Here is a 16,200-nt window from a genome sequence, read left to right on the forward strand (position 1 = left end):
ACAAACGATATGTCAATGTACTTTATGTGTACTTTTATACAAATATATTAAATACATAGTCTACAATATATATGAATATATTTTTACCTACAAATGCTTTAGAAGCTGCCTACTGTGATTTTTAAATTTATAATATTTATTAATATGTATTTAAACATTTAGAATAGTCGAACAACACTTATAATTTGAATTACCGGTAACAAGTAAAGATATTTTTTATATCATTGGCCGCCATATTTGTTTTGTGGCAGTAAGTTTTGGCGCGAAATAACGTAAGGAATACAGACCATAAAAAATTCACAAATATAGACTATATTTTAATTAAATCTATATGCGAAGGGCTCTACATAATTTGACGCTACCTTTCGTGATATAAGGCACTAGATTATAGAAATGTTTACAAAGATTAATTTTTCAGCTAATTATAATTTACTAAAAGACAGATGAAAATATTTAAATATTGTAAATAGCGCCATCTATTATTTGTACCTATAAATATAAATTTTTATTTCACTAAAATGACGATCGCAATTTCATTTAAAATAATATAAGCCTTTCTATTACAGGGTGTTTTAAAATCGCCTACTGTATTTTTTTATATCCAAAATGAAATGTACCACTAAAATAACTGTATTCTTGAATAGTAACGTATTGAAGAAATTCGATTTTAACAACGTTTTTACTCTTACTTTAATCCATGAAGCATCGGAATGTTTGCCGGCAAACATTCCGATGCTTTCAAGTGTTAAAGCACACTAAATAATTAGAAATTTGAGACGTCGAGAGCGAATGTATATGGAGACATCTCCATATACCACGTGTTACGGTACGCTACGAGGCATTCAGGTGTTTAATGCATTGTTAAATTGTATCTGAACATTTTTGCTTCGTAGACTCTTATCACCTTTAACTGCTTCTAAAAAGCAATCCAAATCCTCATCTTTGATACCATCTCAATAAACCAATCCAAATGTAATTTGTAAGCGAGGACCAATCATAATCATTTCTCTATTGGTCTATTTTCGCGATGGATTGAAATATCGATAGGGATCGTTTATTGAAAACGGCGGTAAATCTCTGAAACAACGCGTCGACTATTTTCAAACAAGATCAATGCTATGCTGCGCGATTAAACTGCCTTTAATATGAATCTACATTTACCTCACGAGACCCGGTTTCTACTGTACATACATACATAACATCACGCATTTTATCCCCCGAAGGGGGTATGCAGAGAAGCGCAACTAGGGCACCCACTTTTCGCCAAGTATGTTCCGTCCCATGATGTGATAGGGGGCGAGCCTATCGCCATATCGGGCACAAATTCCAGACTCCGGGCTGATACTGAGCAGAAAAACCCAAATATCACTTTGCCCGACCCGGGATTCGAACCCAGGACCTCAGAGCGCTATTGTACCGGACATGCAATACAACTACGCCACCGAGGCAGTCATGTTGGTTTCTACTGTAGTTATGTGTATATATAGGTACCTAAACAGACCAACAATGATATGCCTCTATTTATCTCAAAATTACATTACAAACAAGCTCTTGTTATTCGATATTAATTTTATACAGGGCCGAAGTAAGGCATGATTTAACTATGTTTGATTTTGTGATTTTTTTTAATATGTAAGTAATAGAAATTAGTACAAAAAAGAAATTCCTCTGTGAAAACAGATTTAATATTCGGTAAGAAATGAAGCAGTAACTAAAATTTCAAGTATTCCTACATGCAGGAGTGGGAATGGAGTGGAAATATCTTTCCCATAACCTTCGACAGTCGACAAAATCATGCCGATCTTTACAAAAGACGTATTGGAAAATAAGGTAGTCTTTGTTTACATTTAATTATTCCCGTGCGTAAATCGGTGTAGTCTACAGTCACTTATTTTACTTGGCCTTGGTTTTTATAAGTATAACCTGTACCTCGCGGCTTCCAAGTATTTATTCCAAAAATATTAAATATTCAAACACGGAAAACCTACGATTTTGTTTTATGTATACTTTTATGTTGTCAATTACTGATTGATCGACCTTTCAAGCGGTATTTGGGGCCCAAAGGTCCCTTCTTATCATAAATTCAGCCCTGACACCATACATCGTAATACAAATTACACAATTCTCTAATAACATGAAAGTGGTTTAGCGAGGTCCAGTTATTAGCTTGTAATATAGCTCATATTTTTGCTACAAAACTATGAAATATATACACTACAGTAAGAAGCCATATGAATATCAAAAATTAAGAATCAATTTGGATCCACAAAAGTTAAGTCAGAGTTAATAATTAGTTGTGCATCCCAAAATTCCTGTCGAGATCACAGTGGGATTCTTTGTGGGTATCAAAAACTATTTTAGTGTGGTGATAAAAACCGAACTAAAATTTATAATAGTTATAGTTTGCAGTTCTTATAAGTCGTTTAACACGAAGGAAACCGAATTACTTTGGTAAATTATAGATGAGGTGACCATCGAATCAACGAACGTTGTTCAATCTAGAAAATAAAGCAACGAACTTTCTAGATAAGATCTTATATCGATTATTTTCTATCACATCGCACAATCAGAAAACCTAATGTGGAACGATCTATATATATTGTATTTGTACATATATTTAACGTAGCATATTAAAACTAATTCTTAGCTGCTCTACGTCTAACACTATTATGCCGGTTTCGAACCGAAAACTAAGCTCAGTTAGATCAGCTTAGCTCGCATAGCTAAGAAAAACATAGCCGGCAGTGGCGAAGGGCGACATTTTTCGAAAGCGAATTTGACACAACATATAGGTACTACTGATATGCATAAATATGGAAAGCTTATCGTTCCAATGATAATAGATCTATCTATACATATTATAAAACAATGTCTCCTTTTCTGTCTGTCTGTATGTTATAGATTTTCTCAAAATCTACTGAATGGATTTTATGAAATTTGGTATGGAGATAGTCTAAGACCTTGGGAAGGTTATAGGTTACTTTATATATAAAATATATATCGGGACTTTTATCTCGGAAAACTCCTTTACGCGGACGAAGCCGCGAGCAAAAGCTAGTTTAAATAGGTTAGGAAACGGAAGTCGGCAGGAATCGGGTTACATGGATCCTTCGCCACTGATAACCAGTTTATAGTTTGCTGTTTGCACACAATTATGAAAAATATCTAGCCTATGTGAGCTAAGATAAGATGATTTACCTTAGCCTTCAGTCTGCACCCCGCATTATACTTAAATCCAGGTGCGAATCCAGTCAAAAGTTAAATATTATTAGTAGTTTCTTCTCAGTTAAGTTTTAGACGCACACATAATGTTTTAGAAACAACTTAAGTAGATATGATCGTTTTGAACAGTGTTTTTTAAACTAATTTAATGGTAAAAAACCTTAACAATATACATTTATATCAGTTTCGTTAGACTTTGAAATTTTTAGACACAACCAGTGGAGGCCCCAGGCAAAAGCAAAAACAATGTTCCTCGGCTTCTTTTTGGAAGACTTTCCCGCCCTCACTACCCACCACTACAACTCCTGTAAGTTAGGAGCTGATCCTGTCTGTCTTAAAACGCGTATCACTGCTGAGTGGTACGCGTTTTAACACACCGAGCGGTGGACGTCAGCGAGTCTCAGGGAACACTAATTTGTCTTTTATTTCCCGGCTTTAACAGTTTTGTCGGTAAGATCTTAAATAAATGTCCTCCAAGGCAACGCGCGAGGCCCCTGTATGCACGAGGTCCCACGTTCCCCGGTTCGTCTCCTCCTAAGGCCGCCTCTGGACATACCTGATTACCAACGTTTATTAGTAAGGACTAAACGGCACCGCGAAATGAATCCGTGCGACGTATTACAATAATCATACACTTACTACGTAGTATTGTTTTGTAATCTGTGCATGTACTTCGTGTTTACGCAGTACCTGCTTTACGGATACATTTGCGAATATTTTACAACATATTCAAAGCAACAAATTTACGCAAGCAAGATGCGTTTAAACTAGCTACAATATTTCAAATGTATAAACATGCGACTTGCCGCAAGTCTTCAAAGTTGTAGAAGTCGTCTTGCCGGCAAGATAACTTGTGCAAGTTTTCACTTATATTTTTGTTAACACTTATATTGTCCATATCACTTCATTCATCACTCACTATGTTCGAAGTCCTCACAATGTCTACGTACTCGTGGGAGATCCACGACACGTGGGGTTGGTATCATGGTTCTTCGTCGCCGTCGGAGCTGGCAGAGGACGAGCGTCAGACTTGCACCCTGGGTCTGGTGTTGCCGTTGGTCGCGTGGAGCTCGGCCTCATGGCTCAGCATGCGAGAGCGAGGGGTCTTGCGAAGGTTCGAGACGAATGCGAACTGGAAGGAGTTGTTTAATGTCTGAGCTGAAGTTATAGTTAAAAATCAGTAGACACCCTATACCTACATTTTATGTGATGAGTAATCTTTCATCTGTTACTATCTGTACCATATTCCACTTACGATCAGCAGTGGGACCACTTTGCCGTAGCCGTATAGACAACAAAAAAAAAAACAATTTTGTACTACAGTAAAGACCAGCATGAATTGACCAGATTAGTACCATTGCCAAAATAATAGTCAACGTGAAGTAATAGTGTGCTGTTTCGTATCGAATAGTTAGCTATGCCTTCGATTATATCCCTATTTACATAACCACAGTTCCAAAATAAAGACATATCTTTCTGTCGTTTTGTATTGGTTCATCATCAGATCATTTATTATCAAATGAACTTATCAATTTTCTGCTATAAAAAATCGACTTGAATTTAGTCAGGAGGTATTGGAAACAATTGACCTTTCAAAAATTGTAAGGCTATCGACTACACAATTAATTCAGGGGGCTTTCGAAACAATTGATCTTCCAAAAATGTTAAAAGTCGACTACGCAAATGTTAGCATAATAATATACTCAAATACTTACAATAACGATCGCAAACAGCGTTCCTATACTGAACCCGGCGAGGACATCGCTCCAGTGGTGCTTGTAGTCCGACACCCTGGTCATCACGGTGTACCACGCGAACAGCATCAGAACGAACTGCACGCCGTGTTTCAGCAGCTTCGAGCCGCGCCAGGTGAAGCGTTTCTGGAGGTACATCTGCAATGAATAGTAATAGCTATAGTACGGGAGACGCAGTGTAGGCAGGCCCCCCACGAGATGGACCGACGATCTGGTGAGGGTCGCCGGAGTCCGATGGATGAGGGCGGCCCAGAACTGATCCCTGTGGCGCTCAATGGGGGAGGCCTATGTCCAGCAGTGGACGATTCAAGGGCTGAAATGATGATGAGCTATAGTACTTATTCTTTCGAGGAATATAATCGGTATCTTTGTAAAAGTCCAGGTTAAAGAAGGGTCGGGAATCTATAAAGAGGATTGATATTACTATGTTTTTAAGCAAGTGATAAAGCTGTTTTTAGTACTAACCATACCACCAAAATCAGAAGATTACTAGCATATGATCGACGGAATGCATAAAACTCCGTTTCGAAAAAAACAATCCATAATATAGCACTCAGGGTCGAAGGATAATGTTGCTTTCTATTAATCAAAGAATTCTTGAAAACGGATGATTGAAATTAACAAACTAAATTCACAAACTTTATTGATTAATTTATACTCACGGAGAAGTACAGCATGGTGTAAGCGGAGAAGGATGAATGTCCGCTTGGGAACGATAGTCTCATCTCCTTCAGAAGTTTCTTGTCCACTCCCAGACATTCGAAAGTCTCTATGTACCGCCACTTGTTCTCTGGCAACGAACAGTCTATATCTGGCTTACACACCTGTAACAAACACAGAAACTGTTATCATAGTTTCAAATTTGACTACCTGTATGCTCCACTTTTAGGGAAGGGCTTTAACTATAGGGCTATCGATATACGTCACAAATTTCATGTTTTTTTTTTACCTCTACCACCGTCCTTGCCAAGCGTGGTCGCATTTTCGAAACCGCCCTAAGCATGTCGTTACATGTTTTGCACATTTTCAGATACCTTATATGTATAGCCAGATTAAAGTATATTTTTAAGGTGTTGTTAACAATTAATGTTGTGTTTTAATACTGCCATGTGACGTCACGAAAGTTAAGGCCTAGGTTACACTTCGTTGACCCCCTTCACCCTCTTAACGGGTTCTTGAGTTTTTTTAAGGATTAACTTCTTTACCACATTAAACTGAACACGCTTTCATTCTTATCAAATGGCCAATTAACTTACATTTTTAACCCAGAGAGTAATATCATCATAATATGTTTATACATCCATTTTACAATCAAAATGGTCATTAATCAATGCTGACTTCACACGTATGGCCTTGCTAATTACATCTATCTGTATATATTATAAAACAAAGTCCCCACTGTCTGTATGTGATCGATTTTCTCAAAACCTACTGAACGGATTTTAGTACAGTTTTTACTAAAATATAGTGCAATTCTTGAAGAAGGTTTAGGTAAATATTTCATTACGGTTTTATGTCAATCGACTGAAATATAACGATTACTGTTAAATCACGTGGTTGTAAAAATCACGTCCACTACAAAAATAAAAGCTATGAAGTCATCTCAACAATAAGTTTTATTTTCCCTTGAATCGTGGCTCAGTTCATATATCAAGTCCAGACGCCGCCTGCGCACCGTATGAAGATATCATCCGATACAATGCCGGTAAGCGGTAATTCAGTCGCAATATAAACAAACGCGGCGCGATGCCGTACACGATGCGAAAAAAATTACAATGAGCCTTGTGTGTATAAGGGTATCCAATTATCTTGCGCTGGCGCTTTAGGGCTGTCACGTTTGAGATATCGCCTCAAGACTTTATTGAATAGTTTTTATTCTGGTTTTAGTTGTTTTGTTTAGTTGATGAAATGTTTTTATTTTTCAAGTGTTGTGCAAAATAGGGCTATGAATTCAATATACTATAATACGTAGTAAAGTATTAAATACTTAGTAAAGTATTTTGCTCTGTTCTGGAAGCCATGTTGGTAGACGCTATAGAAATTTTAAATCTCTATCTATTTCTTAGCGTCAAATTAACTACCTTTCGTAGAAATTAACTCAATCTCAGATAAAATATGATTACCGTTACATTTAACAAAAGTCACGTCAATTAACTCCAAATAGGGAACGGACTCCATCACCGTCTGACAACCCTACAGCATAATAAATTACATGCCAATTAATATTTTTTACGTTGAAAACAATCTTCGGATCGTTCGTCGGACGCTGGCGGGCTTAAACACCGGTTTGACATTTAGCTGATGCTACAAAGAGCTCTTATTTGCATTTTCAATAACAGCCGATCAAACTTAAAGATTGGGTGAATCGTGGGAAGAGCTTACATGTGAAAATTATATATGTATTTTAACTGTAAAAAGGTCATATATGGAAGCAATTTCAAGGATTTTTTCTTGATACAATTAAACCAAACAAGGTTATCGGATGAAAAATGTAGATGTATATAATTTTGTGCAATAAACTCATTATAAAATTGTGATCGGTTGTATATACTTCATTTTATAATATTCAGACGTCTACAATTTTATAGTAATTTCTACATAAAATCTTGTATAATAAGAAATACAAAATATGTAAATACAATATGGACATACAATTTAATAATAACCAATCATAAATACACCCCCTTTATGCTAAAATCGACCAATTATTTAAACCTAATCAATTAGCATCACAATAAAGCCCGTAAAAGTTACAAAACCTTCCACTAATATACTACAAATTTACCCAAACAAGAGAATCCCAACCCATCAGATCCTCAAACCCTTCCTACTTAACATTCACGTCAGCCCGCGCTGGTTGCGATCACGCTGTCGACACGTTATTGCTCCTCTGTACAACAGTCATCAACTTTATATGGGTCGCGTCAATCAATAATCGTGAAGCATGTGATTGTGGGTTTGTTGGCGTTTATTGAAGTTATTGTTTTAACATCGACGTGTCATATCGATTGTATGATCATTATCGATGAATCGATATGTATTGAGTGCAGGGGACGGCAGTACTTTCTCCGGATAAAATAAAAAAAATCTTCAATATAAGGAACGTAGTATAATTTACAATATTGTTTTTTAAGATTTGAATGGGTTTGAGTATTGTATCGTATTTTTATCGATTTTTTCAATATATTTAAAAATTACGTGTGTTTGTTGTGTATATGTTAATTTTATCCACAAATTCTCAAGACTACCATCTTCAAATAAAAAACAAATCTGATCCAGAATAACCTCGTTCCCCACGTTCCCTGCTTAACATTCACGCAGTGAGTTTCTCGCTCATGTTCAAGACAACCATACATTACTCCAGGTTATATTTTCTACGTCAATCATCCAATCACGAGGCGCTTTTAATCGAAACGCGTTTATTGGCGAAATTTTTGTGAAGCCAGTGTTTTTTTGCGTCAGGTGAATTTTTTTTTATTACATTTATTCTTAAAACCGAATGTCTACAGAACGACTCTTCCATTTATTGACATCTACAAATACCTCAATTAATTAAATTCAAATCCCTATGATAAAAAAAGCAGTCTGCAATCGATATTGGTGCTCCTTCTTACGGCCGTTTTTTATAAACAATCTCAATCTCATTTATTAATCCGGATACGAAATGGATTAATCCGATCAGTTTCTTTTCAAATGCTTACAAATGACTTATTTTGATTGGTTTAGTCTCATGAGCAGAGATTAAGATTGGGATCGAGTATTGAAAACTGCCGTTAATTGGTAAGAACTTGGTTATAATCTGTTAATATTATTAGGAAATAGCAATGTTTCTTGATATAAATAAAAAACTGTTTAAAAATATTAACATAGAAAAGAAGTTTTATTTAGATCTGGGCAACTATAACTTTTTAACTACAGAGCACAGAAAACGGGCTAACATTTAAACATCAGTTACTTACTAAAAAAAAAAACACATAAGAAGTGTAATTTTCACATCACTATTTCGCAAACGAGGTGCTTCGACCAAATTGGTTGTTATAACAAGCCGCCGCTTTCATAAACGGGCAAAGTATTTATTTTTCGAGTTTTGCATGCAAAATTGGTTCGGTAATTTAGCAATTATGTTGACGAGGTGCTGGGCGGGACGTGTGGTGTTCCCAGATTGAAAACGAAAAATTCTCCGATGAGATTAAAAATCCGGTAATTATTGGTAGATTTAAAATTTATTTATTTAAATATTTATACACTATATACAGAGAAGTATATGTAGGCGGACTTAATGCCAGAGACATTTTCTACCAGTCGACCTTAGGGTGGTGCAGAGATAACAAGTTAGGTGCGCATCCATAAATGGTATATTATTAATTGGTAACATTATTAGGTTTACCTGGTAAATGTGTTATATTTTCGTTTAAAACCTATCATACTAGGCTAAAGGCTGTTTGAGAAAAAAGAATATCTCGATAATTGTACTTTGAAGTTAAAACAAAAAAAATTGAATTAAGAACCTCCTTCCGTTTTTGAACTCGGTTAATAAAACATTAAGTTGCTGTCCTACTGCTAGGCCCGAGCCTTCTCTACTTCTGAGAGGGTTTGGTCCTTAGTCGATGCTAGCCTAATGCGAATTAGTAGACTTCACATACCCTCAAAATTCTATAAAGAAACTTGAATTAAGTTTATCAGAATAAGTGAATTGGAATATTAATTAGCAAATCTGCTACAAAATTATCAGGAATAGTTGAGAGGTTGTGAGTTCGATTTTCACACCGACCTACAATTGTTTGTGTTCACTAAACACCAATCAACAGATGTTTCTCTTAAATTTAGATTAATAAAATTTCTCACAACTGATAGTACAATATTTGTGAATATAAAATATTTAATTGTACTCTTGAACATTGCATAAACACGACCATTTTTCTCAGGAAAAACACAACATACCGTGAAAGGTGTAATACAATATAAATTCAATCACGTGTCAATACATTAAAAAAACTTGTACGTCTCTAGTTGTAGAATTGTAACTGCTACGTGATGCACATATAAATCGGGTCGAAGGGTCTTTTCCCACAATCGAAGCCGTTTTTTTTTTCTTAACATTTTGTATTTGGAAGTGGAGTTATATATTATAGTTATGGTAGAGCTTTTGTCGTGTCTGGGTCGTGTACGAGTCTTCAGGTAATACGTAAGCTAGAAACGTCAGAAAAGACTTTCATGAATATCTAGATACCGATTTATTTAGATGTTTTATAGTTAGACCAGCAAAGAGCCGCCTGATCGCTTTCCCAACGATGCATTTACAAAAATCTTTTCATAACATCCGCGTGGTATAGCGAACTCTTGAGGAAAATTTCATACTTCTAAACCGAAAGGTTTCATTAGAGCTCTGCCTTCATTAAGAATTTCATTAAGTAGAATATTTAAACGATCTTTATTATTTTGTATAGGCACCTATTTTTTTCATATTTTGTTTTAAACGGTAACACCTTTTCTTCTTATTACAAAGTTCTATACTCCAATTAATAACCCCATATTACCCACCTAATGACGTGTTAGATAATAACAGTAATTCATAAATTAGCTCACGATACAACCATTTCGGCCGTCATTGTGATTACAATTACGACAATAATGAGCGCCTATCAATATTAAAATATAGAGATTGAACGCAAGCATGTAATTTTGATTATAGCGCGACGATGTGAAAGAGTTTGAACGTGACTTATAAATGTTAATTGTATGGGTATTACGACTGAAGACTTTCCATTGACGATAGTTTGGAAATTAAGAATGTCGAAAAATTGTTAAGTCCTATCCAAGTGGCGATACTCGAAGAAGCTGTAACCTCAGTGAAAACTAAATCCAATATAAAGTCATGTTACCCAATTAAAAAAAAATATATATTTTTATATATCAATGAGAAAAATTACATTGTTGCGGACGGAATATCTGTCTCCAGTTTGGAATAAAATTCGCAATCCGTGAACTCTTTCTCGCTTGTTATTTCGAATTTACGTCAACAAAGACAATGCGAGAATATATTTTTATTAAATAATGTACTCTGTAGTGCAAGTTGCTACGTTTTCGCGATTCCCACAAAATGGGCCGGCGGTCGGGATGCGGACCACGTTCTGCCATTTGGCAACCTGTAATAGAGCTTCTGCTCTTTTACTATATGACCTTACCTTTTCCTTTACCTACCTTACCTTACTTTACCTTTTCTTTCTGCCCTATTGATTACCACAGTAGTAAACAGATTTCACGCACCGGTTAATTGGATAATTGATTTACAAACCTGATAACACGATAAACGCGGTAAAAGCTTACAATATCGTAACACCGGTATGAATTGAGATAGATTTACTAACACCAGAGATCAATTTCCGTCCTAATTTACTATAATTACCTATTAGAGACTAGATTAAATCCGATTTCGAATTTATAACGAATGGTGCAATAAACAGCGGGTATTAAATAAAGGATATATATATATATATATATATATATATATATATATATATATATTATTATTTTGATGAAGGATAATATAATAATTATTATTTTTTTTAACGTTGCTTGAGTGTGTCTATTAAATCTGAGTTCACAGTTAATAGCTGCATTTTGAATTCTCTATCAAAATTAACCAGTGAGACGGACGGAGCTGTTGAGGAACCGATTTAAAATTAAAAAAAAAATGTCTATTTGTAAAGTATAGATAGATATCGTAACTTTGACTTTCGGACGACCAACACACCAGTCCGCTCCAATTGTAGACTGTAGGTAGGTATTGTAACTCTGACTTTTCGGATGACCATCACCTTAGCCCACCCCGTAAACATGAAGGCAGTCCTCGAAACGGCGAAAGTAAATTATGTTATAAAAACCGCGATAACATCCGAAAACTAGTTTCATTCCGCCGTCTAAAATTCATAAACATAAATCATTATTCTACAATCTTAATTAAATATATCAAGCACTAGCTAATAAAACTAACAGTATAGGTAACTGTTAAACAATTTTACTATCTATCGATTATCGATACGCGGATGTGGCTTGTCGATAATCGACTTTCGCTTTCGATAAACTCTGCCGACAATTTTATCGACCGCACCGGGAATTGTCGATGTGTGAATTAATATTGTATACGTGATAGCAATTTTATGCCGTGTTTATTATGTTATTAAATTAACTGCACGTAATAATTATGTTGTATTTTCATTTTATTGTAAGTCGAGTTGAGAATAGGGGTGGGTTATGAATGTTTATACATGAAAAATAAAATGGTAGTTGTGTGCTTTGTGAAGTTATTGAGAAAAGGTTGAGTTTTTAGCCATTCCACCTAATAAAGAATTTATTGCAATGGGATAAGGTAAATATTACTGTAGCATCACAATTGTTAGTTTTTGCTATGTGAGCTTCAAATTTAGAAAAATATGTTTTTTAAATTTCCTTTTAAATATTGAATTAAAAAATCTGTACCTAAGGAAAAGTCTATAAGTAATAACATATACCACTTTGAATGTTCTATAAAAATGTATATAATTTGCATTAAAGCACGCATCTAAAATTTGGCTACAATGCAAATCTTATTCTTCTTTTACATGTTATTGAAAAATAAATAAAAAAATCTGGAAAAAATATATAGCCTTTAACCATCCCACAACCTTAGACCTCATCTTGAAAAATGACGTCTATAGACCTCATTTTTCAAGAATGGTTCATTAGGAGCGACGCTAGAGCATGCATACATATAATACAGAGTTTCCTTCCTTATTTCGCCGTAGTCAGGTAAAATCATAATATCACACGTAAGGAATTATTTTCTAAAACTGCTATCCTAAAATTATTTGACAATACAACACGACAATAGCACCTTAACAGATTTCTATACACGATCGATTACTTGACTTACAGAGCGTGGGCGTAATTACAGGCAAATACGCAAAGGTCGAGATACGAAGGCCGCGTTGAAGAAAGCGAACATAAATCAATATCCTTCACAGTCAAGGCCTGACATTTGCTATGATTGTATAGTACTCAGGATGGCGAGCGCAGTGGAATACCACACAATACTTTGTAATTCAAGGTATTGGATGGTGTTTCTACTGTTTATCGGTCGTATCGCTTACCATCAGGCGAACGGCAAGCTCGTCTTGTCATTTAATGCAATAAAAAAATATATATTTTCGTTCATTGGTATTTCTTATTTCTTTCAGTTCTCTTACCTCTCTTTTTATATATTGTTATCTTTTGCTAGTAAATTATTTTCAATCGTTACTTCTACTTCATTTTTATACGGAGAAAAAGTTATAAGTCGACAACGACGTAAGATGATTATCTCTTGACAGTCGACACAGTTATGCCGGCCTATTGGAACTGGATATACACAGCTGATCCCGGAACGCGACACGCTATACGTGAACGATTATAGCGGGTTTTAACACCTTGTGTTCTGTGGTCGCTATCCGAGCGGATATAAAATATATCCTACCACTAGCAAAAACTGACTGCTTTACTGAGCAAATTTTTGGTAAGCGAAAAACACGCCTATTTATTTTTACTACATCGTGACCTTTGTTCCTGGGATTCTAAATAAGGGCCCACGGGAAAACCTAGATTATAAATACTTGAACAACGCACCTCACGTCGCAACAGCGCGTGCGTGCTGTTCCTTCCACTATAAATATGTTTAACTTTAGTTATGATTGCTGTAAACGTCTTTATATTATCATGTACAGTCAGCCATAAAAGTAGCTGAACAATTTCGAAATTTCAAATCGCCTTTAAACTTTTGTGCCACTTTTGATAGTTTTTTTCTTTACAAATATAAAATTCAAAAGTTTTATGTAATTTTAAATAAAGGAAAAATAAAATTTAATTCGAAGTTAATATGTAAAAGCGTTTTAAAGTTTGGAATTTGTTCAGCTACTTTTGTGGCTGACAGTACATCATTTCTGTAGTATTTCCCTAGATTAAATATTTATAACTTCATTGGATAAAGGAAGAATTATAATGAATTCAAGAATTTGTATTAAAATAGTCGTGCCATATATTGAAGTCCCTGATGGAATAATATTAATGATAATTTCTTAGAGCGTCTTGCAATCCTATGCATAATTTCATACTTCTATAGTTAATAATAATTGTTAAGTATTATTAATGTAGGTAATAAGATTTCGAGTATTCAATTATTGATCAATTTTTTGATTATGAAGTGTTATTAATCTAGATAAGTGGATATCGAGTATTCACTAATTGAACAGATTTTCGGAGTGCACTATCTCTTGAAGGTTATAAAGTCTATCATATTTCACGTAAATTGCAACGTCTCAACTCATTATACTCCCACTCTGGTAATCTCTACGGCCTAATTCTAGAATACCTTACTCTATTATCATTTTTAAAAACATTTTTTTTAAAAAACACTTTAATAAAATAAATTTGACTACTGCGTTACAAAATAAAATCACGTACTTATCTTCTTGAAAATAACGCTTTACAATAAGTTACTCGAACCGTAGAAGTATAATATAAAAGCCTAAGTTTCGTATAAAATAAATATCAATAAAAAGTCATTTAACTATTAGATAATACTCTGCAGCGGGCAACATCGTACTTTTAGTGAGAAATACTCACACATACGCCATATTCTCTCTTAACTAGAAAATGATAAAAAAATGAATAGTAAGGTGTACGTAAGGTGCTAAAACTCGCCATATTGGCCCACGTAAGTGTGTCGCGTTCCAGGATCAGCCTGTGTCTATCCGGTTCCAACAGGCCGGCATAATAGTGTCGACTGCCATGGGATAATCATTTCTCGTCAGTCGACATTCTCCAATTCGCTTATCATCAGGTGCAGTGGGATTGCTTTCCCATGCCCGTAAAAAAACACCACAAACATTACATATTAGTCAAAATGTTAATAAACATTTATATTCAAGTACTGCATCGAACAAGTACTTAAATGCTGTGCTGTGGTCTCCTATAATTAAAGAGGCACGTCACATTGTTAATTGTACCAATATTACGACATTGTATTTATTATAAGCCTTTGTTGGAGGTCCTTAAATAAATAAAAAAAAAAAAATCATAACCCGAGCCTCGTCAGAATTCCCAATCCAAGTATTTGCCTACACGGCTAACACGATTTTACATTTTTATATAAACACGGCTTGCATATTAAACATGTTGTAAAAGTCGTGACTAGGCCGGCGTCTGACGTTCGAGTCGGTACGAAAACTATGCGATATAATTTCTTCCTTAATATGTTTAGCTTCGTTTCGTGATTATAGGACTTGGTCGCATTATTGAGCTTTCAAAAAGTTCTAAAAAATATATTATACAACAAAGTTCCCAGCCGTATCTGCCTACCTGTCTATAATAAATATATTATCCCACTGCTGGGCCTCCTTTACTAACTACTAATGAGAGGGATTAGGCCATAGTCCACCACGCTGGCCTAGTGCGAATAGGTAGATTTCACACACCGTCAAAATTCCTATAGATAATTTCTCAGGTGTGCAGGTTTCCTTACAATGTTTTACTTCACAAAGAATACACACATCATTTTAGTAAAGTCAAAGTTGTGCTCTTGGGTTTTGCACTTGCGAATATTTATCTCAGCAGTCCGTTCCACACCCAACTAGACTCTATTGCCGCTCCACCTGTACTGTCTAAACGCGATAAACACAAAATTTAAAAAGTTGTATAATTGTAAAATGTAGCTAGATATTGTAACTGACTTTGCGGATGACCAACACCTCAGTCCGCCCTGTGACCATGAAGGCTGCAAAGTCTTCAAAACGTCGGGAGAAAACTAAAACATAAAAACCGCAATAAATTCCGAAAAATAGTTTTATTTTAATGTCTTACATTCGCGTAATAATAATAATATCAGCCCTGTATTATATACTTGCCCACTGCTGAGCACGGGCCTCCTCTACTACTGAGAGGGATTAGGCCTTAGTCCACCACGCTGGCCTAGTGCGGATTGGTAGACTTCACACACCTTCGAAATTCCTATAGAGAACTTTTCAGATGTGCAGGTTTCCTCACGATGTTTTCCTTCACCGTTAAAGCGAACGATAAATTTACAAAGAATACACACATGATTTTAGAAAAGTCAGAGGTGTGTGCCCTTGGGATTTGAACCTGCGGACATTCGCCTCGGCAGTCTGTTCCACACCCAACTAGGCTATCGTATCGCGTAAACATAACAAATTAT

At 35.3% G+C, this 16,200-nt stretch overlaps 1 protein-coding gene across 1 annotated transcript in view; it reads right to left on the reverse strand.

Moving 5' to 3' along the window:
- Nucleotides 1–1,562: 1,562 nt before the first annotated feature.
- LOC115453787 (putative phosphatidate phosphatase) overlaps nucleotides 1,563–16,200 on the reverse strand; it is a 109,985-nt gene continuing 95,347 nt past the window's right edge. Inside the window, exons 4-6 of the mRNA XM_037439084.1 lie at nucleotides 5,639–5,800; nucleotides 4,938–5,114; nucleotides 1,563–4,354 (exon numbers count right to left, since the gene is read on the reverse strand). Of these exons, the coding sequence (XP_037294981.1) occupies nucleotides 4,247–4,354; nucleotides 4,938–5,114; nucleotides 5,639–5,800 (447 nt within the window). The 3' untranslated portion in view covers nucleotides 1,563–4,246. The remainder of the gene's footprint in view (nucleotides 4,355–4,937; nucleotides 5,115–5,638; nucleotides 5,801–16,200) is intronic.

The sequence above is a fragment of the Manduca sexta genome, chromosome 16 (genome assembly GCF_014839805.1).
Source record: "Manduca sexta isolate Smith_Timp_Sample1 chromosome 16, JHU_Msex_v1.0, whole genome shotgun sequence".
Taxonomy (NCBI): domain Eukaryota; kingdom Metazoa; phylum Arthropoda; class Insecta; order Lepidoptera; family Sphingidae; genus Manduca; species Manduca sexta.